Genomic DNA, 27768 nt, shown 5'->3' with positions numbered 1-27768 from the left:
AAAATAAAGTCTGACACTGTTTCCACTGTTTCCCCATCTATTTCCCATGAAGTGATGGGACCGGATGCCATGATCTTTGTTTTCTGAATGTTGAGCTTTAAGCCAACTTTTTCACTCTTCTCTTTTACTTTCATCAAGAAGCTTTTTAGTTCCTCTTCACTTTCTGCCATAAGGGTGGTGCCATCTGCATATCTGAGGTTACTGATATTTCTCCCGGCAATCTTGATTCCAGGTGGTGTTTCTTCTAGTCCAGCGTTTCTCATGATGTACTCTGCATAGAAGTTAAATAATCTAAGCTCAGTAGGCAACAGCAAAGAACATCCAACAATCTACTAAGTGAAAGCAGTTGACAAAAGTCACAGTTCACTGAGTGGGGGCGGGGGGAGTTCTAGACAAAGAGGATGGAAAATATGAGGAGGAAACTCAAGGACAGGGCTCAGTACTGCCTGGCACAGAAGTCGAAGGCCAGCATGGAAGATAAAACGGTAGTCAGGACAAAAGATAGTGGTGACTAGGAAAGGAAAACTGAAAGAAAAAAGAAGACAGAGACGGTAAAACAGGAACCAGGTAAGAATAGAGAGGATGAAAAATAAACCAGATATGAGAGTAAAAACTGAATGTTGAAGGGGTAGAGACAATGTACAAATAAGCAACAGTGCACTGGAAAATGGGTTTCCCCAGTGGCTCGGTGGTAAAGAATCTGCCTGCAATGCAGGAGAGGCAGGAGACCCGGGTTTGATCCCTGGGTCAGGAAGATCCCCTGGAGGAGAGCATGACAACCCACTCTGGAATTCTTGCCTAGAGAATCCCCACAGACGAAGGATTCTGGCAGGCTACAGGGTCACAGAGCCAGAAGCTACTGAAGCAACTGAGCATGCATGCCCACACACTGGAAGACAGGACTGAGCCCTCAGCTGTGTGTTCATCTTTCTAGAATTAAAAAGCTGGCACGTTCTTCTAGATCTCACATACATGTGTATATATCCAGATCTCACATATGATATTTGTTTTTCCTTTCTTAATTCTGTATGACAGACTTTGGGTCCATCCACATCTGACCCAAACTACAAATGACCCAGTTTCATTCCTTATATTGCTGAGTAATAGTCCATTGTACATGTACCGCATTTTGAGTGTTTGTTCATCTGTTGACTGACACTTAGGTTGGGAGGCTTCCCTGGTAGCTCAGACAGTAAAGTGTCTGCCTGCAGTGCGGGAGACCCGGGTTCGATCCCTGGGTCGGGAAGATCCCCTGGAGAAGGAAACGGCAACCCACTCCAGTACTCTTGCCTGGAAAATTCCATGGACAGAGGAGCCTTGTAAGCTACAGTCCATGGGGTCGGACACGACTGAGCAACTTCACTTCACTTCACTTCACTTCACGCTCCAGCTATCATAAACAGTGCTGCAATGAACACTGCGGTACATGGTTCTCTCTAGTTCAGATGAACCTAGCTCCAGGGCAGAAAGAGATGAAGATGTAAAGGACGTGTGGACCCAGTGGGGGAGGGAAGGGGGGATACATCGGGACGTTAGGTTTGACACAGATGCATGACCACGTGAAAACAGACAGTGAGCAGGGAGCTCAACGCTGCGCTCCAGACAGCCAGGACGGGGGAGGCGGGGAGGAGGTCCAGGAGGAGGGGACACGCGCACACACGGCAGAGCCACCGCGTTCCACAGCAGAAACCAACACACACTGTAAAGCAACTATGTGTCCGACTCTGAGACCCCAGGGACAGACAGGCACGCCGAGCCTCTCTGACCCTCACCATCTCCCAAAGTTCTAGTCCACTGCCTCCATGATGCCATCCAGCCATCTCATCCTCTGATGCCCTCTTCTCCTTCTACCCTCAATCTGTCCCAGCATCAGGGACTTTTCCAATGAGTCAGTTGTTCGCATCAAATGACCAAAATACTGGAGCTTCATCTTCAGCATCATTCGTTTCAACAAGTATTCAGGGTTGATTTCCCTTAAGACTGACTGGTTTGATCTCCTTGCAGTCCAAGGGAGCGACTAAATGCCAGTTAAAAGCTGGCACTTAGGCACTAATAATGGATAACAAAATATAATAACAAAGTCACCAATTTGGGTTCTCTGATACTATTTTGAGGCCATTATCAGAAACAAACCTGATATTTAAGAAAACCCTATAAAGAAAACCTTTCTTTAAAGAAGTGCACCACACCATCAATCAGGTAGGTCCAGGCCAAAGGACTCTCCCAGCTCCCACGGCTCCCTGACCTACAGTCCCATCACACCTCTGCAGAGTGAGAGCACTCTGAACTGCCTGGGCCAGGTCCTGAATACCAAGTTGGTGTGCTTGGCCAATGTGCTCATAATTTCATTATATCTTAGATATTGTGTCTGGGACCTAGTAAATTCAACATGGAATTCACTTCGAAGAGGCTACATGATAGTTTTAAGGGAACTGGCTTGGAATCAGACTGATTCCTAGACCAAGCTGCACCATGGCACTTCCTGCCTGTCTGACCTGGCGGGGTACTGCTCGCCCCCGCTCTACTCCCCGGGTTAATAACGCCTACCTGGCAGGTTACTGTAAGTGCCGAGGACAACAAAGATACCATTCTCAGCTCATGGTACATACCTGTTAAAGGCCAGCTGCAATTACTGCATGTGATTTTGTCTACTCCACGAAAGAACACGAGATATGCTTTTATGTTTTATAGAAACTATATGCATGTGTGTGCTCAGTCGTGTCTGACTCTTAGCGACCCCATGGACCATCGGCCCACCAGGCTGCTCTGCCCGTGAAATTCTCTAGGTGAGAACACTGGAGTGGGCTGCCATTCCCTTCTCCATATAAACTATCTAAAAGCATATTAAAGTCAATCAACAATAAATATATTTATAAATTTATAAAACATTAACTATAACCCTGAAACAAATAATTGTTTGGGAAGATAAATAACTAGATAAAAACAATTATGCACATATACAAACACAAAAAGAAATGAGCATAATATGAACAGTGATTATTTCTGAGTAATGGGATTGACAGCAATTTTTATTGTCTGCCTTTTGTTTATCTATCATTTTCAAAATTTCTACACTCAAAAAAAATTGTTATAATTAATGTTTAATACATTTAAACATACTGTATTTATTTGTAATAAATATACACAAAAAATATTATCTAAGTATAATATTTAGGTTATTCACTGCATAATCTTAGGAAAGAAGATTTTAAAGACAGCTCTTTCCAGTTTTCAGGCTATTGTTTCAAGCAAAACAGGCAGTTTTAGGATTGCCTCTGTCCTTAGGAAGAAGAAATCTTTGAAGTTTTACAAGGTTGGGCTTTAACCCCAACTTCTTGACCTACAGTAGCTTTAAAGCCTCTTTTCTTTAGAACAGTTAGGAAAGGAATAGGAAATTAATCTAGTCACTTTTTCTCACAGAAACTGGCTTTTTTTCAGGCAAGGCTTTAGTGGGGCCCCTGCTGCAGTAGGTGGAAAGGAGAACAAACAACAGTTCCCTCGCTTGCTTGCCAGCATTCTGGTGGGATCCAATCACACTTGCTATTTTAAAACAGTTTCTTTTGATTCAACTAGTACCTTTCTAATAATATCAGACTTTAAATTTTGATTTGTTTTCCAAAAATATGTTTCCTTGTTCACAACATCCATGCAGACAAGCTCGGGTGGCGCTCATACAGGAAGCAGCTCAGAGGATTTGGCAGGAATCCAAGACACAGCTCTTACGCACAGGGACACGCAGCTGACGATCACACCTGCCTCTCACGCTCCACTGCACTCCAGACAAATGGCTCTACCCACAACATGATTTGATCACAGGTCACAGTCTTTCGCCGGGACCTGAAGCCACATCTAGACTTTAAACCATGTCTAGATCAGGTGACAGTCCTGAGGGGGTACAGCAGAGAGAATCTCAGCTCTGTCTGATCTAAGAATTCATCACAGTGAGAACGGATTTAAACAGAGTTAAGAAGGAATATTTTCCTCTTCCATGAATCAGGCATAACACACGCCACGCCCACTGAGAGTACTGCAGCGTGCTGAACACGGTGAGTGGAGTGAGACGAACAAAGTCATATCAGCGTCACTTCAGGGCCTAACTAGTCCTGTCCATTCTTTCACTTGTTTTCTATAGATTTAAACAATCTCTTAAGTGGAACAAACATATAACCTGTCACATTAAAAAAGTAATAAAATGAGACTTATTGTGTCCAGAACAAAGAACCTGCTTTACCATAGTGAATGGTTCCCCACAGTGAGAAAATCTCCAAAGGGAAGAAAACATTTTAAAGTTATTACAATTTAATATCTGCCAAAGGAAAGTGATGGCTCTGAGCAAATATGAAGATCATTAACTCAACACTTAATAACCATTCACTTATCTAAAAGTATTTCTCCATCAACATTATTGACTCTCCACTTGGTGAAAACACAAAGTGTGATCCCAAAGAGTCTTATAATTTAACAGAGAAAGAGGAGCCCACACTAATACATTTAAGAACACAAACAGCAGAAACATGCAGACAAATGAAACTGCCCACAATTACAGTAAAACCTGTTTTCTCGATCAGTTTGATCCAGTGTTTCCCACAATGTATTCACTAGTCCAGTGAGACAGTCTTCAGGGGAAGACAAAAACATTCCTAATCAAGTAAGTATGAGAAACAGTTCAAAACACAGTATACTGGAGCACAGTAAAGAATGAAATATAACCTATATGTCAATATAACATACATTAATGTATGTTTAATACAGAATTTCTCAAATTTATTTAGACACATACCCCTTCTTCGGTATTACAATTATTAACACCCATGACAGTTTCATGCATCAACTGTGTTAGACTGTAGCAGATTGCTGCTCAATTACACACCAGTCTTGATGTTTCTGTGAAGGCATTTTGTAGGTCTCATTAATGTCTATAATTAGTTGACATTAAAGTATAGGAGATTATCCTCAACAGTGTGGGCGGGCCTCATCACACCAGCTGAAAGCTCATAAGAACAAAACTGAGGTTTCCCTGAAACAGACTACAGAGTCCGCAGCTGCTCCTGCCCGCCCTTCAGTCTGGGGCTAGACAGCCTCCACGTCACATAAGCCAACTCCTTGAAATAAATCAATAATATTTAAATATGCATTAAATTTTGTAATATTTATAACTTCAATCCTTAAACGTGCATTTGTGTGTGTGTGTATTAATTACTGGTTCTGTTTCTCTGGTCGAACTCATTGATAAAACACCTCAAGAAACGAACATTTTACATAACTTTCTTTAGAGACTGCAATACAGTCCCACCTTCCACAGCAGTAAACTCCTACCTTCCACAGCATGACTGCCATCAGGCATCAGGAGTGTATTCCTGAGCCCCACTTCGCTTAAGGGACACCATAAACACTGCCAGCTGCTGCTCAGCCTCTGTCCTGTCAGCACCCACACCCAGGCTGGAACCACCAGAACCCTGAAGGCAGACCCTGACGGTGTGCGCTCGCTCACTCAGTCGTCCGACTCTGTGAGCCCATCAACCGCGGTGCTCCAGGCCTCTCCGTCCATGGGACTTTCCAGCAAGAATACTGGATTAGCACTAGTCAAAAACTGTATTCTTCCGCTTTGTCACCATGACGTGTTCAAGTGAGCTGGTAGTATAGACTGAAGACAATAAATGCACTGGTGACCTTGCCACACTGATTCTGCTATATTAAGTGGTAGAAGGAAGTGAAGACCCCTACTGCCCTGGATGACGGCGGTCAGTTCCCAACATCAGGACTCTGACTGCTACATTTTGCTACCATGAGGAATGCTGGCATGGAGACAAACCAACAAACTTAGGAGGGCAACACTGAAAGAAACGAAGAAAAACAACTGTGCTCCAAGTGAAACCACAGGTAAAAGCTGAACAACCTCTGGACTTTACTTACTTCAGCCAATTAATCCATTCCATCGGTAAAGACAACCTGAGCTGGCTTTCTTTTGACACTTCAATATATACCACCTGCATATAACAGTATCCTTTGGGGCAAGGCTACCCACTCCAGTATTCTGGCCTGGAGAATTCCATGGACTATACAGTCCATGGGGTCACAAAAAGTCAGACACCACTGAGCAACTCTGACTTTTCACTTTTTCTTTGGGGCGCCCCAGGTGGCACTAGTGGTGAAGAACCTGCCCGCAGGGGACATAAGGGAGGCAGGGTTCGATCCCCAGGTTTGGAAGATCCCCTGGAGGAGGGCAGGGCAACCCACTCCAGTGTTCTTGCCTGGAGAATCCCATGGAAAAGGAGCCTGGGGGGCTACAATCCATGGCGTCACACAGAGTCTGATTCAACTGAAGCAACTTAGCACGCACGGGTAACAGTATCCTAGGTAATTAAAGGAAACACAGAAGAGGTAAAAACAGTATGTAAAAATATAAAAAGCTCTGTTTAAGCATAAATATACCAGGAAGGGCAGCAGAAATGGGAAAAACGATATCCCCTAAATGATTAGATCAACACAAGCCTCGTGCTACCCAGCTCTCCAGAACAGATAAAGAATGTACGTGTCTGAATGAATCTCAAACATCAGGGCTCCTTGAACATATTTGAAAACCTGATGAAAGCTGTGGTCACGTCCATCAGAAAAAAGACTGCACGTAATATTTTGTTTTCAATTTCATGAGTCTCATGTTGTCCTACCACATAGGAGGTCTATGGATTAAAGTTAGGAACCACTACTCTACGCATCTACACATGGGTAGGAAAACCCATCAACACTCATGTTTGTGAGCAGATATGGAATAGAACTAGAAATGTGGTTTGGCTGAACACAGCTTATACAAACTACAGTTATTTGTGAGAACCATTTACTCCTGGGACTGATAACACTGTTCACGTGACATTATACACACACCTAACAGAATCTTTGGAGAAGGCAATGGCACCCCACTCCAGTACTCTTTCCTGGAAAATCCCATGGATGGAGGAGCCTGGTAGGCTGCAGTCTATGGGGTCAGCTGAGAGTCAGACATGGCTGAGCGACTTCACTTTCAATTTGCACTTTCATGCACTGGAGAAGGAAATGGCAACCCACTCCAGTGTTCTGGTCTGGAGAATCCCAGGGACAGGGGAGCCTGGTGGGCTTCCATCTTTGGGGTCGCACAGAGTTGGACACAACTGAAGCAACTTAGCAGTAGCAGTAGCAGCAACAGAATCTTAAGTTTTATTTACATCAGTAAACTTTGTCTATGAATGCTCAGCATTTCATGGCACGAAGAGCATAGTTGTTACAGCTTTAAAAAAAGGTAAGGGAAAATTGATCAGCAGATTGACAGGAGGTTAAGAGGTTTAGAAAGTGATATCAAAGAATCAATTTGGGAGGTGGAAGTCAAGTGGAACTCACCTGTTACTTTTTAATGGAATTATGAGGATAAAAAAGAGTTACAGGGGCCAAAGTAGAAGTTGTTTGAGAGAAATTTAAAACTGGCTGTGCTGACTCATGTCAGAGACAGCAGACTAAGAAAAGAAAATGAGATACAGCATTAAGTATTGTTAGCGTTGCATTCTTCAGCACAGGCTTAAATATAGTCATGTGAACAAAAAAATAACACACTGTTCCAATTTTCCCTGTTACAGATAATGAAAATCTCTGCTATTTCTATCAACAATAAATAAAAGCAGTTTTTCTTATCAGTTAAAAGAATTCAAACCTAACTGGACAACCTATCAATAGAGTCAGCAAAACTACTGAGGTTAGGGAAAAAAGACAAAGAGTATTTATTTAAAGAAAACCAGATCTTGGCAATATTAACTGAAATTAAGAATAAATATCTAGTATGTTTCTCTTATAAATAACTTTTAGAATCAACAGCATCCCCAGCTGTAAGAAAACAGCCTTGATCTCATGACATCTGATGGCACCATAAGAATACCTCCATGTAATTTTTCCAGTTCAAGTACTGTTAAATATTGCACTAATATATTAATTCAAGCTGAAACTAATACTTTGGCCACCTGATGCGAAGAACTGACTCGTCTGAAAAGACCCCAATGCTGGAAAAGATTGAGGGTGAAAGGAGAAGGGGACGACAGAGGATGAGCTGGTTGGATGGCATCACCATCAATGATGGCATCTCCATCTCATCAATGGAGATGAGTTTGAGTAAACTCTGGGAGTTGGTGATGGACAGGGAGGCCTGGCGTGCTGCTGTTCATGGGGTCACAGAGTTGGACACAACTGAGCAGCTGAAGTGAACTGAATATATTAATCAATTCATCTGCTCAAACATTCAGCTTTCCTGGAGTCAGAAAGAACAAATAAAGCTACTTACTAACACTATAGTTTAACACAGGTAGCCATTTTAAAGTGGATGGGACACACACATCAGCTAGTTTCTTAATGTATTGTGTAAGAATGAGAATCTCAGCCCCCGCAAAGACCAAAAGGAACAGAGTGCACTCTAACATGCATGCTAAGACTTCTAAATGTGATAACAATACTTGCAGGGACAGAAGTGTTTTTCACAACATGAATGAACACTGTCCAAAATGTGAAAGAAATGGAGTGTAAAACATTATCCAATGTTTAATAGTTTTGCTGCATTTTACTTTTCAAGACTATATCCCCCTCAAAAAGAAAAAAAAAAAAGCACTATATAAAGTAGAAAATAGTGTCAATTTAAAAATCTCAATATTAACAATTTCTTAGAGATTAAGAAATATTGTATTCTGAAATAATTCAGGAAAGCTGTTGGAGGAAGAAAGAGGAGTGGCTTAATTTAAGCCGTAGACTCTTCACTGACACTAGGGAAGGAAGTGTGTCACAAAGTCAGAGGACAGAGGCCGAGGTTCCGGTCCACTCCTACTGCCAAAGCTTTGGAGAGCCGGGAGAGACATGCGCCCTTTCTGTGCTCAATTTCTAAGGTGCTGCCCAGCTTCTTTTCTTGATGAAAGTGAAAGAGGAAAGTAAAAAAGTTTGCTTAAAGCTCAACATTGAGAAAACTAAGATCACGGCATCCGGTCCCGTCACTTCATGGGAAATAGATGGGGAAACAGTGGCTAACTTTATTTTTCTGGGCTCCAAAGTCACTGCAGATGGTGATTGCAGCTATGAAATTCAAAGATGCTTATTCCTTGGAAGGAAAGTTATGACCAAGCTAGACAGCATATTGAAAAGCAGAGACATTACTTTGTCAACAAAGGTCCGTCTAGTCAAGGCTATGGTTTTTCCAGTAGTCATGTATGGATGTGAGAGTTGGACTGTGAAGAAAGCTGAGCGCCGAAGAATTGATGCTTTTGAACCGTGGTGTTGGAGAAGACTCTTGAGAGTCCCTTGGACTGCAAGGAGATCCAACCAGTCCATCCTAAAGGAGATCAGTCCTGAGTGTTCCTTGGAAGGACTGATGTTGAAGCTGAAACTTGAATACTTTGGCCACCTGATGCAAAGAGTTGACTCATTTGAAAAGACCCTGATGCTGGGAAAGATTGAGGGCAGTAGGAGAAGGGGATGACAGAGGATGAGCTGGTTGGATGGCATCACTGACTCAATGGACATGGGTTTGGGTGGACTCCAGGAGTTGGTGATGGACAGGGAGGCCTGGTGTGCTGCAGTCCATGGGGTCACAAAGAGTCGGACACGACTGAGCGACTGAACTGAACTGAACTGAATGAACATGTACCAAAGTTAAAGTTAGCGCAAATGAGATCTGAAAGCTACAAAATGATTAATATTTTCTAATTTTAATGCTCCTCTTATAAGAAAAGCAAACTAAAAATTATACAGAAAGACAGTTAGCAGTTATAGCAGTTATTTTAAACTATCTCCCTCAACCATCTTTTTCTCTACAGATATTGAAAACCTTAAGGTTATTCCACACATTATTTTCAATATGTGAAATGCAAAAGGACAGCAGTTATTTACAAATATTAAGATCCTTCTTGGATCACCTCAAGCTCATACAAAGTCATGCAGTGTCTACTCCAGGACTCTACGTTGTATGTAAGCTTCTCACTAGCCAAAGTAATGTGAACTTGATTCTTAGAAATTAACAGTTTAAGATATAAAATTGACACCAACTATCAGAGAAGGGAATCAAGTGTTGAAGAAACACTGACCAAGTTTATAAATTCAGTAAGACCAGTCAATCTTAAAGGAAAGCAACCCTGAATACTCACCGGAAGGACTGATGCTGAAGCTGAAACTCTAATACTCTGGCCTCCTGATGCAAAGAGCCAACTCATTGTAAAAGACCCTGATGCTGGGAAACATAGAGGGCAGGAGAAGAAGGAGGAGAAGGAGGTGACAAAGGATGAGATGGTTGGATGGCATCACCAATTTGATGAACATGAACTTGGGCAAACTCTGGGAGACAGTGGGGGACAGGGAAGCATGGTGTGCTGTAGTCCATGGGGTCACAAAGAGTTGAACATGAACTGGTGACTGAACAACAACAACAAAGACTAAGTAAATGTTAATAAACTGGTGCTCAACAAATCAAAAGCATTAACAGGGTTTTCCAGGCTGGAAACTGCACTTGGAACCAGCAGGTGAAAGTTGAGGACAGAACTCAGAGGAACACTGGGTTCTCAGTCCTGAGAGAGGTGTGTAAGTGACCACATGAGCTGTCCCAGGTCCAAGTCCTGATGGAAACATACAATATTCAAGATGAGCCAAGTTTTATATTTTAATAGCTGAGCCTCTAGTTCACAACAAAAATCCCTGTGCCAGCTGCTGAGGAAACAACAAGCCAGGAGCTGGCAGGTGTGGGCACCTGGAAAGCCCACAGGTTTGGACACAGGCGCAGAGTGGATACCATGGGGGTGGTGCCCGAGGCAGCTCCTAGATAAAGCCAAAGCACCATCACCTTCCCATGAAGTCAGCCTCAGAAATCCATCCCGAACAGCTGGGAGAGGAACAACGCTGGGCATCTGAGAAAGAAAAAGCGCGTCACTCTCCTCCAGCTACACTTGCCCCACTAACCTAGATTAACTCAGGTTGGCTCCTGAGACACAGCACGCTGATTCTGAGGTTTGTGACCGAAGTCGGAAGGGTGTCAAAGTGGAGAAAAGGGGCATATGGGATTCTGGCAGGCTCAGCTGCCTTACCTGCCACAGCACAACAGACTGGGGGACTTAAACCAGAGGGTTATTCTTCATGGGTCTGAAGGTTAAGATCAGGGGCCAGCACAGTTGGGTTCTGGTGAGAGTTTGCACCTTAGCTTGCTGACAGCTGACTTCTCGTTGTGTCTTCACGTGGCAGAGTGCGAGAGCACGCTTTCCAACCTCTCTTCTCATGAGAGTGCAGATCAGATCACGAGGGCCCTGCGCCAAAACCATTACAATGGGGATGAGGACTTCAGCACAAGATCCATAGTGGGGACACAAGCATCAGGCCGTCACAAGGAAGATACAAGGAAAATGAGGTGGACCTGGGCTATGGTGGGACAACAGGAACAAGGAGAAGTCAGGTAACAGTAATAGGGAGGTGCTTGTGGGCTGAGGTGCAGCCAGCTCAGTCCTCGGCAAGCAGTGACCTTCCTTCCTTCCCCACCTGGAGTCTTTCTTTCACCATACCGCCCCCTCTCTCTGCCATTAAACACAAGATGAGGACAAACAAACACTGGAGAATACTTCTTTTGACAGAGCATAAAAGTCATGACTGTGAAGTTAATGACCCTACTTAGAAGTCAAGTCAAAGGGTGACTTTTTTGATAAAGAAGTAAACAAAGAATTAGACATCCCAATAGATGGTTTTTAGGTAAGAAGCACAAATAAAGCCCGACGCATGGAGAGCCGCTCCGGCTCTCCTGCCTGCCTGTCTCCTCAACTCCTCCTCCACCCTCGGGCAGGCAGGATGTGCGTACAGGACATCAAGGCATCAGTACTTGCTCACACAGCCACAAACGGCATGAGTCAAGCCTTTTCAGAGTAGCTATTCCTTCATTACTTTTAAATTTAAATAATTTTAAATAACCCCTTTCACCATTTTTACTTCCACTAAAAGAAGTAAATAACAATAAGTACATGTCTCTAAAAAAAGATGAAGCATTTAAAAAGCACAAAATAAGAAAAAATTATTCAAGATCTTCTAGCACATTTATAAAGCCTTTGGAGCTTAGAGCCCTACTTACTCCAAAAGCTGTTCTGTCTCCTGAACACACAGTAAAGAACTAAGGCAATCATCTGGAGATTGATTGATAATCAACTGGAAGAAAACACAGATGCACAGATGCTTGTGGCTAGAAGGTAACTTTGAGGTAAATGATCTAATCACAGAAGGTCACATTATTCCCAGTCATTCAGAGGTGGTGGTTGTATAGTCGCTAAGCCATTTCCTACTCTTACAACCCCATGGACTGTAGCCTGCCAGGCTCCTCTGCCTATGGAATCTCCCAGGCAAGAGTACTGGAGTGGGTTGCCATTTCTGTCTCTTGGGGATCTTCCCAACCCAGGAGTCAAGCTCAGATCTCCTGCAAAGCAGTATACTTACCGCTGAGCCACCATGAGGCCCTTTAAGACAGAGCAGCCTGATAAAAGACTGGAGCCCAGAATGTTACGAAGGACTCTGAATTGCAGAGGCCCTGCTGGTATGACTGACTCACTCAACAAGTATTTAATGAGTGCTCACTATACCAGGCATTGCAATTGGTCTGAGGACACAGGAGTGAACAAAGAGACAGGACCAAGGTCTGGCCCACAGAGGCTCACACTCTAAACAGAGCGGAAAAGACACTGAATCAGTAATTGCACAGTGTGCTGGTTTAGCAAAGGACCTGAGTAGGGAAATACCTCCTACCTCCTGCTCCACCTGGGGATGATACTGAGCTCAAGTGCCGACCCTGCGCTTAAGTGTCTTTACACACGTGACCTCCCTTCGTCCTCATGGCAACCTTGAGATGGAGGCACCACCGATCTTCACTTCAGACGGAGGCCCAGTGAGGGCCAGGCCCACGCCAGGGAGACGCGCCCGGCGCAGCGCCGACCTCACTGCGTCCCGCCCGCGCCCGCCCGCCGCCCTCAGCGCCCGCCTCACCGCCCTCAGCGCCCGCCTCACCGCCCGCCTCAGGCTCCCGGCCTCCTCACCCGCCTGCCTCAGGCTCCCGGCCTCCTCACCCGCCTCACCGCCCGCCGGGCTCCCGGCCTCCGCGCTCAGCGCCCGCTTCAGGCTCCCGGCCTCCTCACCCGCCTCACCGCCCGCCTCAGGCTCCCGGCCTCCTCACCCGCTTGCCTCAGGCTCCCGGCCTCCTCACCCGCCTCACCGCCCGCCAGGCTCCCGGCCTCCTCACCCGCCTCACCGCCCGCCTCAGGCTCCCGGCCTCCTCACCCGCCTGCCTCAGGCTCCCGGCCTCCTCACCCGCCTCACCGCCCGCCTCAGGCTCCCGGCCTCCTCACCCGCGCTCACCGCCCGCCGGGCTCCCGGCCTCCGCGCTCAGCGCCCGCTTCAGGCTCCGGCCTCACCTCGCGCTCAGCGCCCGCCTCAGGCTCCCGGCCTCCTCACCCCGCGCTCACCGCCCGCCGGGCTCCCGGCCTCCGCGCTCAGCGCCCGCCTCAGGCTCCGGCCTCCTCACCCGCCTCACCGCCCGCCTCGGGCTCCCGGCCTCCTCACCCCGCGCTCAGCGCCCGCCTCAGGCTCCCGGCCTCCTCACCCCGCGCTCACCGCCCGCCGGGCTCCCGGCCTCCGCGCTCAGCGCCCGCCTCAGGCTCCGGCCTCCTCACCCGCCTCACCGCCCGCCTCGGGCTCCCGGCCTCCTCACCCCGCGCTCAGCGCCCGCCTCAGGCTCCGGCCTCCTCACCCCGCCTCACCGCCCGCCTCAGGCTCCCGGCCTCCTCACCCCGCGCTCAGCGCCCACCTAGCTACTGGCCTCCTCACCCGCCTCACCGCCCGCCTCGGGCTCCCGGCCTCCTCACCCGCCTCACCGCCCGCCTCGGGCTCCCGGCCTCCTCACCCGCCTCACCGCCCGCCTCGGGCTCCCGGCCTCCTCACCCGCCTCACCGCCCGCCTCAGGCTCTGGCCTCCTTACCCGCCTCACCGCCCGCCTCAGGCTCTGGCCTCCTCACCCGCCTCACCGCCCGCCTTGGGCTCCCGGCCTCCTCACCTCGCGCTCAGCGCCCGCCTCAGGCTCCCGGCCTCCGCGCTCAGCGCCCGCCTCGGGCTCCCGGCCTCCGCGCTCAGCGCCCGCCTCAGGCTCCGGCCTCCTCACCCTCCTCACCGCCCGCCGGGCTCCCGGCCTCCTCACCCCGCCGGGCTCTGCTGTCCAGGACGCCCTGCCTGCTGCCCCGGCCTTAGCCGGCCCCGAGTGCCTGCCTGCCCTGCTGTCCCCTGGCTGAGGCCGCCTGAGGGTCTCGCTTCCATCCCCAGGGCCCAAGCGGGCACTGGGCCCCCTCAGCCCCTCGGCCCGGGCCTAAACCTCACCCGCCCTGGGCGCCCCGCTCGGCCTGGACACGCCACCTCCTCAGAACCTCGAGACCGGACAGAACGGCACCGCGTGCCATGAATTACCCGGAGGATGTGCTCAGATTCCCACTCTGCTAACGTGGCATCCATATACATGACCGGTTCTGTTTATTATTACATGTTTAAACTGCAGGTGGTGATTGCAGCCATGAAATTAAAGACGCTTATTCCTTGGAAGGAAAGCTATGACCAACCTAGACAGCATATTAAAAACCAGAGACATTACTTTGTCAACAAAGGTCCGTCTAGTCAAGGTTATGGTTTTTCCAGTAGTCGTGTATGGATGTGAAAGTTGGAGTATAAAGAAAGTTGAGCGCCAAAGAATTGATGCTTTTGAACTGTGGTATTGGAGAAGACTCTTGAGAGTCCCTTGGACTGCAAGGAGACCCAACCAGTTGAATATTCATTGGAAGGACTGATGTTGAAGCTGAAACTCCAATACTTTGGCCACCTGATGTGAAGAGCTGACTCATTTGAAAAGACCCTGATGCTGGGAAAGATTGAAGACAAGAGGAGGAGGGGACAACAGAGGATGAGATGGTTGGATGGCATCACCGATTCAATGGACATGGGTTTGGGTGGACTCCAGGAGTTGGGATGGACAGGGAGGCCTGGCGTGCTGTCGTTCATGGGGTCGCAAAGAGACACGACTGAGCGACTGAACTGAACTGAACTGAACTACTAGAGGAGAAGGCAATGGCCCCCCACTCCAGTACTCTTTGTCTGGAAAATCACATGGACAGAGGAACCTGGTAGGCTGCTGTCTATGGGTCACACAGAGTCGGACACGACTGAAGGGACTTAGCAGCAGCAGCAACAAACTGCTTCTAGAAACAGGTTACACTGAGAACTCACAAGTTAACTTCACTGAACATTTTTATTGCCTTCTGTGTTCACACAGAGGGAAAAGGGAGAGGAAGGACTCAGCCCTATGCTGCTGCTGCTAAGTCGCTTCAGTCGTGTCCAACTCTGTGCGACCCCATAGACGGCAGCCCACTAGGCTCCGCCGTCCCTGGGATTCTCCAGGCAAGAACACTGGAGTGGGTTGCCATTTCCTTCTCCAATGCATGAAAGTGAAAACTGAAAGTGAAGTCGCTCAGTCATGCCCAATTCTTAGCGACCCTATGGACTGCAGGCCCACCAGGCTCCTCCGTCCATGGGAGTTTCCAGGCAAGAGAACTGGAGTGGGGTGCCATTGCCTTCTCCATAGGAACCACTAAAAATGTTTCCAGTCACAAAGAAAACTTCAGAGGCCTATAAGGAGGGAACCCTCCAGGCCAGGCTAATTTACTGAATTATATAGTTTGAATTTGGATACATTCAGTAACATATCTTATTTTCTCACTGGCTGTCCTAACAGGGAGCTTTGAAGCAATAAGATTCACTTGAATGAAGAGGTAGCAGTGCATTTATATCCTGTTAAAGGTAACACTTGGACTGACTAGCTGTTACAACTAAAGAACAACTTTGTATGTGAAAGTCCCACATGGAAAGTTGTCATTTACTAAGTTAGAGTCACTAACTGTCCCTTCAAGACAGTACAAGAGGTAAAGCAGACCAAGCTTAAAAGGACAAACTACGGTACAATGAAAGGGAAAGTGCAAGCAAAGAACCTACTAAACAGTCCATGAAGACTGAAAGTGGGAAAAAATCGTTCAAATACTGCATTAGAGTCACAACAAACGTGTTAACTTAACAGATTTGCGACCCCCTACTCTTCTCTGTTCTAGCTTGTAATATTAGTCAAATACTCTCCATGACATCAATCAAAGAAAGTATGGTTTTAACAAAAAATGCTACCACAAACTAGTAAAGAAAATGGTGAAGAACACATTATATGCATTGCTTTTTTAGCAACTCATTGTAATCAGAATGTTGTCTCAAGTCTAGCTATTAAAAAAAAAAATTTTTTTGCACCTGGTGAATTTTTCCACTATATCACCCTGAAGCATGACTTAAAAAGTAATTAACTGATGACAATGCATTTGTTAACCAAGTTAAACTCAGCATCCTGGCATGAATTGCCCACACCTCTTCAACCCCTGACCATCAAACACTTTAGGAAAATGCAGTCAATAGCCTAAGCCAGTAGCTGACAAAATTTACCATGAAGTAAGTTGGGTATTTTGAAATTGACATTCTTGCTTATGAATTCTGGGTTCAACAACCACACACACGCACCCACGAAAACAAATGTCAAAACCAAAATTCATTTAACCCTCTGCTTGATGGGCAAACTGTATTCCTTTTCTCTCTCTCTTTTTTTTTTTATTTTGCTATATGACTTTTTTTGGTTATAATGGCAGTTAAGCTCTTATCAAAACCTTTCATCAGGTAGTCTTAAAATGCATAACAAGTGCACATATGAGTCCACTTCCCCTTTTCTGCACAAAGTCACACCTTGCAATATGATTTCTTGTTTTCATTTTGATCTATATATTTGCTTTAAAATAATTTTCATAAAGTAAAAGGTTAGTATTTAAGTAAAAAACTTACTCAATAGCCACTTAAAACTACTATTCTTTGACCCAGTAATCATCAAACAAAATGTTTTGAGCACATGCTCCCAGACTGTGTATACTTATGTACATATAAATTCAACACATATGCTGTTGAACCAAAATGTGATGTTCTTTTCAAAACATTTATAAAACACAAAAATTAGAAAAATAAGTAAAAATAGATTCTCTTCTACATTCTTTTAACATCCCAATATATTATTCACCCCCTGGGTACAAACATCCCACTTTGGAGACCTCTGCTTTAGTTAAGATATGAGGGACTGCTTTACTTTAGTTCTAAAGTCTAATCAAATGAAAAAGAAATATATATATATATATTTAATGCTTAAAACAGTCTCAAAGGACCTTAGTTAGTCCACCTGTGATATATGCATGATAGAAGGATCATTCAACATGCAGATAATATATTAGTAAATAGAAAAATGAACTAAACTTTATTAATTAGAAGCAAATAGATTATTTAGCATATTACTTTTGTAATATCTATCATTTCAAATAAAGAGAAGAATGATCAATTGAAATTGATTTAATTATTACACACAAAATAAATGCACTCCAATAATCTTTGAATGTGAATGCTGATCATGATGTGGAAATTTTTTTAAATTTTATGGTATGGAAATTTAGCTTAAAGTACACCTTTCAAGTAGAGTTACTTCATTTTCAAAAGCAAGAATGATGAATGAAACTAACCAATGTACTATACATGTAAGAACTGCAACTGATTTAGTTTCAACAGATATAGAAAAAGGATGAGAATGCATTTAAAGACTGTGCCCACTGAAAACACTATCAGGTTGACATGTCCCAAGTAAAAGGGAGACTAAAGGTAGTTACTTGAATAAATGAAGCTTTGATGTCATTTTAATCTGAAATTTTCATGTATGTGAGGAGGAGTAGAAGTTTACCTTGACTGATCTATGTATTGGGTCAGCAAACCACGGGCTAAGGGCCTAAGATAGCAGCCACTTATTTTTGAACAGTCTGCAACTGAAGAATAGTTTTTACATTTTAAAATGGTTTTTAAAACTCAAAAGAAGAATAATATTAAGTGACATGAAAATTATATGAAATTGAACTTTCACTGTCATTAATAAAGTTTTCCAGTGGTCATGTATGGATGTGAAAGTTGGACTATAAAGAAAGCTGAGCATAGAAGAATTGATGCTTTTGAACTGTGGTGTTGGAGAAAACTCTTGAGAGTCCCTTGGACTGCAAGGAGATCCAACCAGTCCATCCTAAAGGAGACCAGTCCTGGGTGTTCATTGGAAGGACTGATGTTGAAGCTGAAACTCTAATACTTTGGCCATCTGATGTGAAGAGCTGACTCATTTGAAAAGACCCTGATGCTGGGAAAGATTGAGGTCAGGAGGAGAAGGGGATGACAGAGGATGAGCTGTTTGTATGGCATCACTGACTCAATGGACATGGGTTTGGGCGAACTCTGGGAGTTGGTGATGGACAGGGAGCCCTGGTGTGCTGCCATTCATGGGGTCGCAAAGAGTTGGACAAGACTGAGTGACTGAACTGAACTGAACTGAATAAAGTTTTATTGGAACACAGCCATGTGCATTGGTTCCTATGTTGTCTGTGGCTGATTGCAGTTAATTATCAGGGTTGAGAGTTGCCAGAGAGACCTGTGACCCTCAAAACCTAAAGCAGTGCCATCTGTCCCTTTCCAGGCTCTTTACCCAGTACAGGCAACTGATCTTAATCCCCTCAGTCCCACACTTCCCTTTCTTATCCTATCCATGGAGTGCAGGAAGGTTTGTTTGCTTGTTTGTTTTAAACCAACATGGTAAATTCTCTCTTACCCATCCCCCTCACTTATCTGCATTAAGAGTTAGAGGCAAATGTGTTCCACATCTTTACCCTAAGATGCAGCTGCTTCTATAGCCACCTTTCGTTCTCATAATGGTTACTTTCTGTTTTAAGTATAATTTTGGTTTTCAGCTGATACAAACTCAGCCATTTTTTTCACAGGCTTTCTTTGTTCTGATATCCACTTACTCTTCTAACCTTATTTCTCATTACAATATTCATACTTTATAAAATTTGCAAAATAAATTGTATACTCCACATTTTTCTGCCAAGTTTTGCCTTTTTTTTAGAATGTAGTTTCCACCTGGGATACTCTTCACCAAAGCTCTACCTCATTAAAATCCTGCCAGATTTCAACATCCACCCCTTCCAAAGAAGACATCTCAATCTTCCCAATCAAAATTATCACTTCGTTGTAAGTGAAGTTGCTCAGTCGTGTCTGACTCTTTGCGACTCCATGGACTGTAGCCTACCAGTCCAAGGGATTTTCCAGGCAAGAATACTGGAGTGGGTTGCCATTTCCTTCTCCAGAGGATCTTCCCGACCGAGGGAGCCAACCCGGGTCTCCTGCATTGTAGTCAGAGGCTTTACAGCCTGAGTCCCTGCTCCCCTGCTGTAATTCTCATTATCTCCACCTGGTGTGCACGCATGCCTGCACGCATGCTAAGCCCATAGGCTCTTCTGTCCATGCGATTCTCCAAGTATGAATACTGGAGTGAGTTACTGTGCCCTCCTTCAAGGGATCTTCCTGACCTGGAGATTGAACACACGACTCTTCCATTTCCTGCACTGGCAAACAGATTCTTTACCACTAGCACCACCTGGGAAGCCCCTCCATCTGGTATTAGTCTTATTTGTTTATCTCATATTAACTGTTGGTGCCTTATCAGTAAACTATGCATGTGGATGCCAAGCAGGGTTTTATTTATCACATTCATTTATACTCGGGACTTCCCTGGTGGCTCAGACAGTAAAGTGTCTGTCTACAATGTGGAAGACCTGGGTTCGATCCCTGGGTTGGGAAGTTCCCTGGAGAAGGAAATGGCAACCCACTCCAGTACTCTTGCCTAGAAAATCCCATGGATAGAGCCTGGTGTCCATGGGGTCTTAAAGAGTTGGACACGACTGAATGACTTCACGTCACTATTCATACTCTAACGTCTTCCCTGTCCACACCCTGTCCCCACACCATAAAGTGTCCAGTTCATAATAGTCAAAAGATCAGACTTGTAACAGAGAGGACTTCAAGTGGCATGAAGATATGGAATTCAATAATAATAAATCAAAAGATGACAACATCATTCTCTTTTCAATTATTTTCAATCTTTCTGATAACATCAAGAAGAAAACCTCAAATTTGTGCTACTATGGTTTAAACTCTCTAATCTTTGATAATCTCCCTTTTTAACAATGAGAAAAACAATTCTAGGCTTGGAGCCTTCTGGAGGCAAGCATTTCTGCTACAATTTAGTAAAAATGCTTTGTTCTTATTGCTTCTATTTATGGCATGAATACTGGTTTTCAATTTAATGAAAATGAGTAATCTCAGTAAGTAAATTTAGGTTAACCAAAAGGAGGTGATTTAAACAAAAATATTAACCAAATTATAGCACAAGGGTTATGCATATACAACAGAAATCAACGGTATTACATAAAAACGGAAGACACATTTGATTGTAGCAAGTAATCAATAAAGCCAAATGACTTTAATCCATCAAACTCCTTGTTAACTATCCACATCACTAAAAGAAAATCACCCAAAAGACGAGCTTCCAGCTTCTGAGACAGGGGTTCTCCAAAGAAGAGGAGGTGACATTTGATAATGTCTAGGAACATTTTTTTGGAGGAGAAAATGGCAACCCACTCCACTATTCTTCCCTGTCTGGCAGGCTACGCTCTATGGAGTCACAGAGTCAGACACGACTGAGCATACACACACACAAACACACACACAGACACGTTCGGTAGTCACAACTGGTGGAGTAGGGTGGCGGGGCTACCTGCAGCTAATGGGTAAAGGCCAGGGATACTGCTAAACATCTCCCAAGGGACAGGATGGCCCCACAACACAGAGTTATCTGCCCTAAACCTCTACGGTGCCAAGGCTGAGAAACTGCTTGGAGAAAAAGAGCAAGCTGAGCACGCCCTGCCTCTGCCCACAGTTATGAGCCGCCCTCTGTGCAGCACGCTGTCCCTATTCGATCTTTGCCACAGATGAGACTGCTGAGGAAATCTCCCACCCAAACCTTTCATTACTTTACACTGCCCGCACAGCCGCTGCCCTCCATCAGCAATTAGGATTTTAAGAACAGACTGCACTGGGGCAGATCCTTTATATGCTAATATTAGGCCATCAATATTTAGATCAAATTTCCTAATTAAACCATGGAAGTTATGACATTTTCAGATGATCCTGCATTATCAAATAGATTTTTTAAAATAATTGAGGTAAAGATTAATACAATTTCAGTAAAACCTTGACTCTAACTGCTACTGATTTCACGTAAAGTTCTTTGACTTGAATTATATGCTTCATTGACTCAAATACTATATTTTGCAGAATAAACTTGACCTTGAAATTTTTTAATTCAATATTTTTTATTAGATGCATTAGCTTTCCTGAAAGGGAGTTTAAAGAGAACTACTTTTTAATCTAGCAAAAATAAAATCATTAACATAAAACAATATAACTGTTAGTAGCTGAAACAGTTCACTTGGCTACCACTCAGTACTTTATTCTCAAAACTATTATTGCAAATACATAATCCACACAGATGTGTATGAGGGTAAGTGTTTACAAGAAAGGTCTTTGAAGCTATTTTGTGGTTAGTGTTTTCGTTCTTTCTCTTTTTTTTTTCCAAGTAGAGTTCACCAGAGCAGCTTAGAAGCAGACAGCACCTGGGTCTTTTTATGTTTTTTTTTTTCCAAATTTAAAGTTATTTTTACCCTTGCAACAGTATTTAAACAAGGAAAAATACTGTATTCTTAAAGTAATGATGCTATCGTTATCTTCACTTGACTTAAAGGTTCTTTGTAACGACAGTATTTCTAAATTTAGCATTTACTATTTATTAACTTTAGTAGCTGGCATACCTTGGAGGTATTTCATGCCTTTGAATTCAAGCTAGTTTAACTCTTAACTCTGACATGCCTGTGGTAAAATGATGGTAAAGGTGAAACTGAATCCTTTTCATTTCAGAGCCAGAAAGCACTCTGCCAACAGCAAAGCAGCATTGTTCTGAACAGGAAAAAGTTACAGAGGTGGCAGTTATCAACACTCACACTACCAAGAAAGAAAACCAAATGCTGAGTGAGATTAGGATCACGGTTGCATATGTTTTAGGGAGAAGATAAGCAGGTCACCAGATTATCCTTTCCTTAGGGTTCCCAGAACTGAGACGATCATAGCAGGACCCACGGTGCTGGCGCATTTTGTTACCATTCATCCATTCTCTTCAGAATCGTTTATCGAGCACCTGCCGGGTACTGAGCACTGAGGTAGGCAATGAGTACCCAGCAGTGAATCAGCCAGATCTACAGACCCTCAGTGTTGGTACAAAGAGCGTGTGCAGCCCCAGTTGCTATTCTCCCGCTTGCAATCCCACCTCGCTCCTGAGTCAACTGCCTGAGAAAAGAATCAGGTGCACCTAGAACAAGAGAGGGCCTGAACAGGTACACTTTAAATTCTTAGTGAGATTAAAAAATAAAAACCACAGCATCCCCCAAGAGCTCAAGAAACCCAGCGCAGCGAGTGTGGCAGGAGGCCCGCGGGCAGCTGTGGGGCCTACAGACCAGTGTCAGAGAAGATGGAGAACTCTGGAGCCCCGGTGGAGAGTGGCGGAAGGGTGCAGACAAACAGAAGGGCAGGGCAGAGGGGGTCTGAGTCCTTCTCAGCCAGGAGCACAGGCTGCAGCCGTTCTCTTGGAAGAAGCACCTTCTGCTGTTCCCTTACAGGAAGCATTTGCTGACCATCACCCAGGAACAAAGTTAGGTGTTACTGAGTGGAATACAGCCCTGCTCAGGCCTCTGGATTCCTCTGCTTCACAGTGAAGATGCTCCTGGTCCAGCCTCCTGAAACGCTCAGTCAGTCCAGGAGATACTCCACTCTTCTCTTATAGAGACATCAGAGTTTTTCAAAGTGTTTGAAAAGGGAGACCCAATCATGCTGGAAATAAAGACAGGGGAATTTTTCTTCTCAGAGCTGTGCCATCAGGCAGGACTCAGTATCACCAACTGTCTGCACAGCTCCTCTCAAAAGAACTGTCTTATGTTTTAATCCAGCACACACAGAGTTAGGCCTAAAACAGTCCTTTTAAAACTGAGTCACAACCTACTGGTGGGATGTGGAATCACATGGGTTCAGTCAATATTTTTAAGAAACTAGGATAAAATCAAACGGCATAGAATAGGAAATATCAGAACACATTGTTCGTAATAAGAATAAACATTATTTTATCAAACTTCCCCCCATTTTACACACACATATGACTCATTATCTAAATCTGTTTGGTTCCTAAGCAAGGATACACATAGCAAGGGACCCTATATAATTATAGTTATATGGGGTTGCTATATAAGTTTTTTAAAAATTGTGAACCAACTCAGGGGAGGGATAGAGCAGGTACTGAAAGTCATTAGCCTGAAAAAATTATAGCGAAGTGGCATGAAAATTTTTTAAAAGTTTTGATTCCAAAAAAATCAATTTCTACTCAAAATGAGAACAGAAGTAGATTTTTCAACCTTTTCCCAAAATACTTTAATTATGTGATTTTCACACTCTTATTCTTTTGTCCTAATTATCTTTCAATTGCTTCCCTGAACTTGTGTGTGTGTGCTGCAGGGTGGTGGAGGGACACACACCTGATCTCATGGCAAATACCCTTCCAATCTCACACCAAAGGCAGGAGCAGAAGCTGAGAAAGAGCTGGAGCCCGAACCACAGAGCAGCCCAGGCCAAATTCTGTCTCTCTGTTTGCCAAACCACCAGACAGGATCTTGGCCGCAGGGAAGCTCGCTTCTCCCTTGGAAAAACCTTTAAAACACCAGTTTCTCAAATCACTGGGCAAAGGACCAACCACTCTCTAGGATACGGAGCCCTGAATGGGATCAAGGCCAATTCATCTTTTTAAGTAGAACTGAATGTGTTGTGACCTCGGTTCTCGTGAACTTTTAAACAAATTTTATAAACACGGCAGTATTTTCAAATGTGGTTTTTAGAAAAATAAATTAGCTTACCTGAAACTCTTAAATAATTCCTTTCAACACCTTTCCATTCCTGACTTACTCGCAATCTGAAAAAAGCAAGCTATGACATCTCCCCCGTCTGACTGTTTATATGTGGGTCGGTGCTGTGAGCACCACATGGGGAATCCAGGTGGTTACAGCCACGGGAATTTTGTTCCCCGAAATCCCCAAATACATCCTCGAAGTATGACGATGCCCTGATGGTCATATGTCCAATATTCTTGAAATCAGGAGTCACTAGCTTACAACAGGTAACTGCAATGGATTACTCTCTTACTTAATCTACACTAGTCTGCAGGGAACAGTGCACACCCTGTAACTAACCACAGTGGCTCCACACAGCACCAGGGATATTGTTCTCTTACTCTGAATGACAACCGTGTTACTAGGAACTAAATGTTTGGGCTTTAGCATCACCACTGACAGGCAGACTTGGCACAAGACTGAGAGGAAAGAGAGGAAAGGCTTGAAAGCAACTGACTAAGCCTCAACTTTATCACTGGGGGGGTAAGGAAGCACACTTTGGTCACTCAGTCAATACCTACAATTATAATTCTGTTGAATTCTCTGGCTTTAGAGATTCTTAGCAATTATATTCGTAACATAGCTGTTTTTTGTTTTAGTTTTATTTTGTTGAAAAAAAGTAAGTTTTTGGAATTCCCTGGTGGTCCAGTGGTTAGGACTCTGCTCTTCCACTGCTGGTTCAGTCCCCACTCAGGGAACTAAAAGCAGTCGTGCGGCACCAAAAAAGCCAAGCAAGCATGCAAAGAAACAAACAAAATATTCTGATCATGAAGTGCCGGTATTTCTCAAAGTCTCAACCCAATGGAGTAGTATGCACCTCACCAATACTGCCATCTACAGAGAACTTGCCTAATGTACTTGAATACTGAGAAAGAGGACAGAAAGAGCCATTTTTAACCTCTTCTCAAAATATTTTGATTCTGCGACTTTTACAGCAATCAAATGACTCGATGGCAGAGGGGCAGTCTGAGCATATATGCCTGGTGTATATCCGGGCTCCAAAATTACTGCAAAATACAACACGGTTTTGAAAAGCAGAACAAACTCCAAATTCCTTAGGTTTTCCCTATGAAGTCTACCATTCCGTATATGTATGCAACTCGTATTTTCCCAATTTCCCATTCATTACATAAAAAAGAAAGTTTCCTGAGTTAAGCTTGCAACCCTTAATCACACAGCTAATGTGTGCTGAGGTTAAGTCAGAGCCAATGAGGGACGTCTAAGGTAAATGTGACTCAAAAAACAGGCAGATTTGGTGGTGGGACAGTCCCAATACACCATCAGGCGCTTCCTCGACTAGGCGGCAGTTTCTGAAACTCACCAATTTTAAGCATTATCACTTTAATCAGAAGTTTACAGGGTTCCACTGCAGCTCATCATACAACTATGTAGACTTCAAACCTTACAGAAGGAGACGTTTTATTTTCAGCTTTACTAAGGAATGCATTGCAATAGCAGACCTTTAGATGAACATTGAAAACCTTGATCAAAACAGGATTTCAATGTTCTAATGTTCTGCAAACCTTTTCAAAGAGTGGCAATTTCTAAATTCCTGTCAGAAGTTTTGCCCTTCTTACACACCTCTGTACTCAGTGAGCCATTAACAGGCAATTCAGAGAGGAGAAGGGGCCCTTACACAGTCCCACTAAGGACCAACATCCAGAATCCCATAATGTCTCCAGTGACACTAAATAGAAAATGTCTGCTAACTCTATTCCAGCAAAAAGAAAGAAAGAAAGAAGAAATCTGTAAAGAAATATTAAGTATAGAAGCTTCAACTTGTTAACGGTTGAAATTACATCTTTAGATTCCATATAATAAAGGGTCTGATTCTAAAATGAATATTGAAAAGAGGTCTCCCTACCTATGAATAACAGAAAGAAAGGAGGAAAAAGGAAGGGGAAAATATTTTTCAGTGGATAAAAATATAGGAACACACGGCATCATGCACACGGCAAGATCACTACCTGTTTGGATCTTCAAAGCAGGGATGAGGGACATTTCTGCAACCCCAGGGAGATGGTTTTCTGCATACATAATTAAACAAATCACTCCAGCACGTCAAAGAGCAGCAGAAGTCTTCTCACTAATTACCACTGCCTTTCCTTTAAAGCCACACTTTCATTATTCTGCCTTCAACTCCCTTAAATGATTCATTCCCCTTCACTCCTGAGCAGACCCTGCGGGGAAGCTGGTGTTTAAGTTTAATCTCCAGTGCCACTTGCTTTGGAGAGCTTGATGAGGGGAAGGAGGAAGAATCGAATCTAATATTTCTGTCAAGATTTGGAGAGGCATCCTCCTCCCCTCATCCCCCAAAAATAACTAGGCAGACAGGACCCTCTGGCAAGCTCTAATCGCGATCAGAGACGCCGCTTGGGCAAGCAGGGCCCACGCGCGGTGGAGCTGTCACCCACGGAGGCGGCAGCCGGCGAGGCGGCGGCGGTGGGGAGGACCCGGGCTGCCGCCCGCAGCGGCACCGGCCTGGGCGCGCGCGGGGACGCCGGCTCGCTCGTGGACGGTCCCGGGCTCTCTCCCGGACCCGGCAGAACCCAAGGGCCGGGAGGCCAGCCCCGGTATCCCGGGGAGCTGGAGCCGCAAAAGGCAAGCGCCCGAAGCGCGCCGCGGGCAGAAGCCCCAGCCGGCGCCCAGCATGTCCGGCTCCTCCAGGTCCGAGCGCCTCCCGAGCGCCCCAGCCCGCCGCCCCCAGGCCCCCGAGCCGCCCCGCCGTACCGTCCCAGCTCCGACTCCACCTCGAAGAAATCGCCCAGAGCATCCCTGTTGGAGCCGTCGACCCAGTAATCCGGCACCAGGCTCCCGGGTCCCGGGGCCACGGTGGCGGTGACCGAGGAGCAGGACGAGGCGGAGCACGAGGGCGTCGTGACTTTGAGCATCTTCGCGGCGGGACTCCGCCGGCGCCGCCGCCGTTTGCCGGAGCGAGGAGCCCCCGCGCGGCCCCGCCCGCGAGCGCCGGCGCGAGCTGCGCCCGGCAAGCGCGCCCCCGCCGGCCCCTCCGCGCGGCTGCGCTCCCCTCGGCGCTCGGGAGCGTGCGGGGGCGCGAGGGGCCGGGAGCCGCCGCCGGAGGGCCGGAGGCGGTGGCCGGGAGCGGCGCCGCCCCGCGCTCCCTCCTCGCGCTCCGAGCCGCCCTCCCCTCCCTCTTTCCCTCCTCTGCGCCGAGCCCGCGGGGCGGCTCCGGATGCGGGAGACCGGGTGCGGCCCGCGGCCGGAGCATCCCCGCCCTCGCCCTCCCGCGGGCGCCGGGAGCCGCGGCAGCCGCTCCGAGCGGACAGCGCCCGGCGCGCCCGGGGGCACCGGGGCCGGGCGCCCTGCACGGCGGCGTCACGGGGACCCGGCGGTGGAGGTGCCACCCGAGCGCGCCCGGTGCGAGGCCCTCCACCCGGCGCCAGCCCGCCAGCCGTCCCGCCTGCCCCCGTCAGAGGCCGTGTCGGTGGCCGGGGCGTCCGGCCCACGGCCGCCGGGCCTCCGGAGCCGCCGCGCACGGAGCCGGGAAGGCGGAGGAAGGGACGCGCTGACCTGCCTCCCTCTGGACGAAGTCTCCGGCGGGGGCAGCTGCTGCCTTGCTGCTGTTGCGGCGGGGACAGCTGCTGCCTTGCGCTGCCTCCTCGGCACTGCTGGAGCTCCTGAAAGGGCAGCTATCTGCTGGGACTGGCTGACTCCAGCTTCCGAAGGCTAGCGACAGAAATGATCAGAGAAGTCCAGGTTTGGAAGGGGGCCTCTG

General features: G+C 45.9%; 1 protein-coding gene across 1 annotated transcript in view; it reads right to left on the bottom strand.

Moving 5' to 3' along the window:
- CAMK4 (calcium/calmodulin dependent protein kinase IV) overlaps positions 1-26929 on the bottom strand; it is a 272208-nt gene extending 245279 nt beyond the window's left edge. The window contains exon 1 of the mRNA XM_052644106.1: positions 26763-26929. Within this exon, the coding sequence (XP_052500066.1) occupies positions 26763-26923 (161 nt within the window). The 5' untranslated portion in view covers positions 26924-26929. The remainder of the gene's footprint in view (positions 1-26762) is intronic.
- Between the last annotated feature and the right edge of the window lie 839 nt (positions 26930-27768).

The sequence above is a fragment of the Budorcas taxicolor genome, chromosome 7 (genome assembly GCF_023091745.1).
Source record: "Budorcas taxicolor isolate Tak-1 chromosome 7, Takin1.1, whole genome shotgun sequence".
Lineage (NCBI taxonomy): Eukaryota > Metazoa > Chordata > Mammalia > Artiodactyla > Bovidae > Budorcas > Budorcas taxicolor.
The sequence above is the reverse complement of the archived record's forward strand: the minus strand, read 5'-3'. Positions and strand labels throughout refer to the sequence as shown.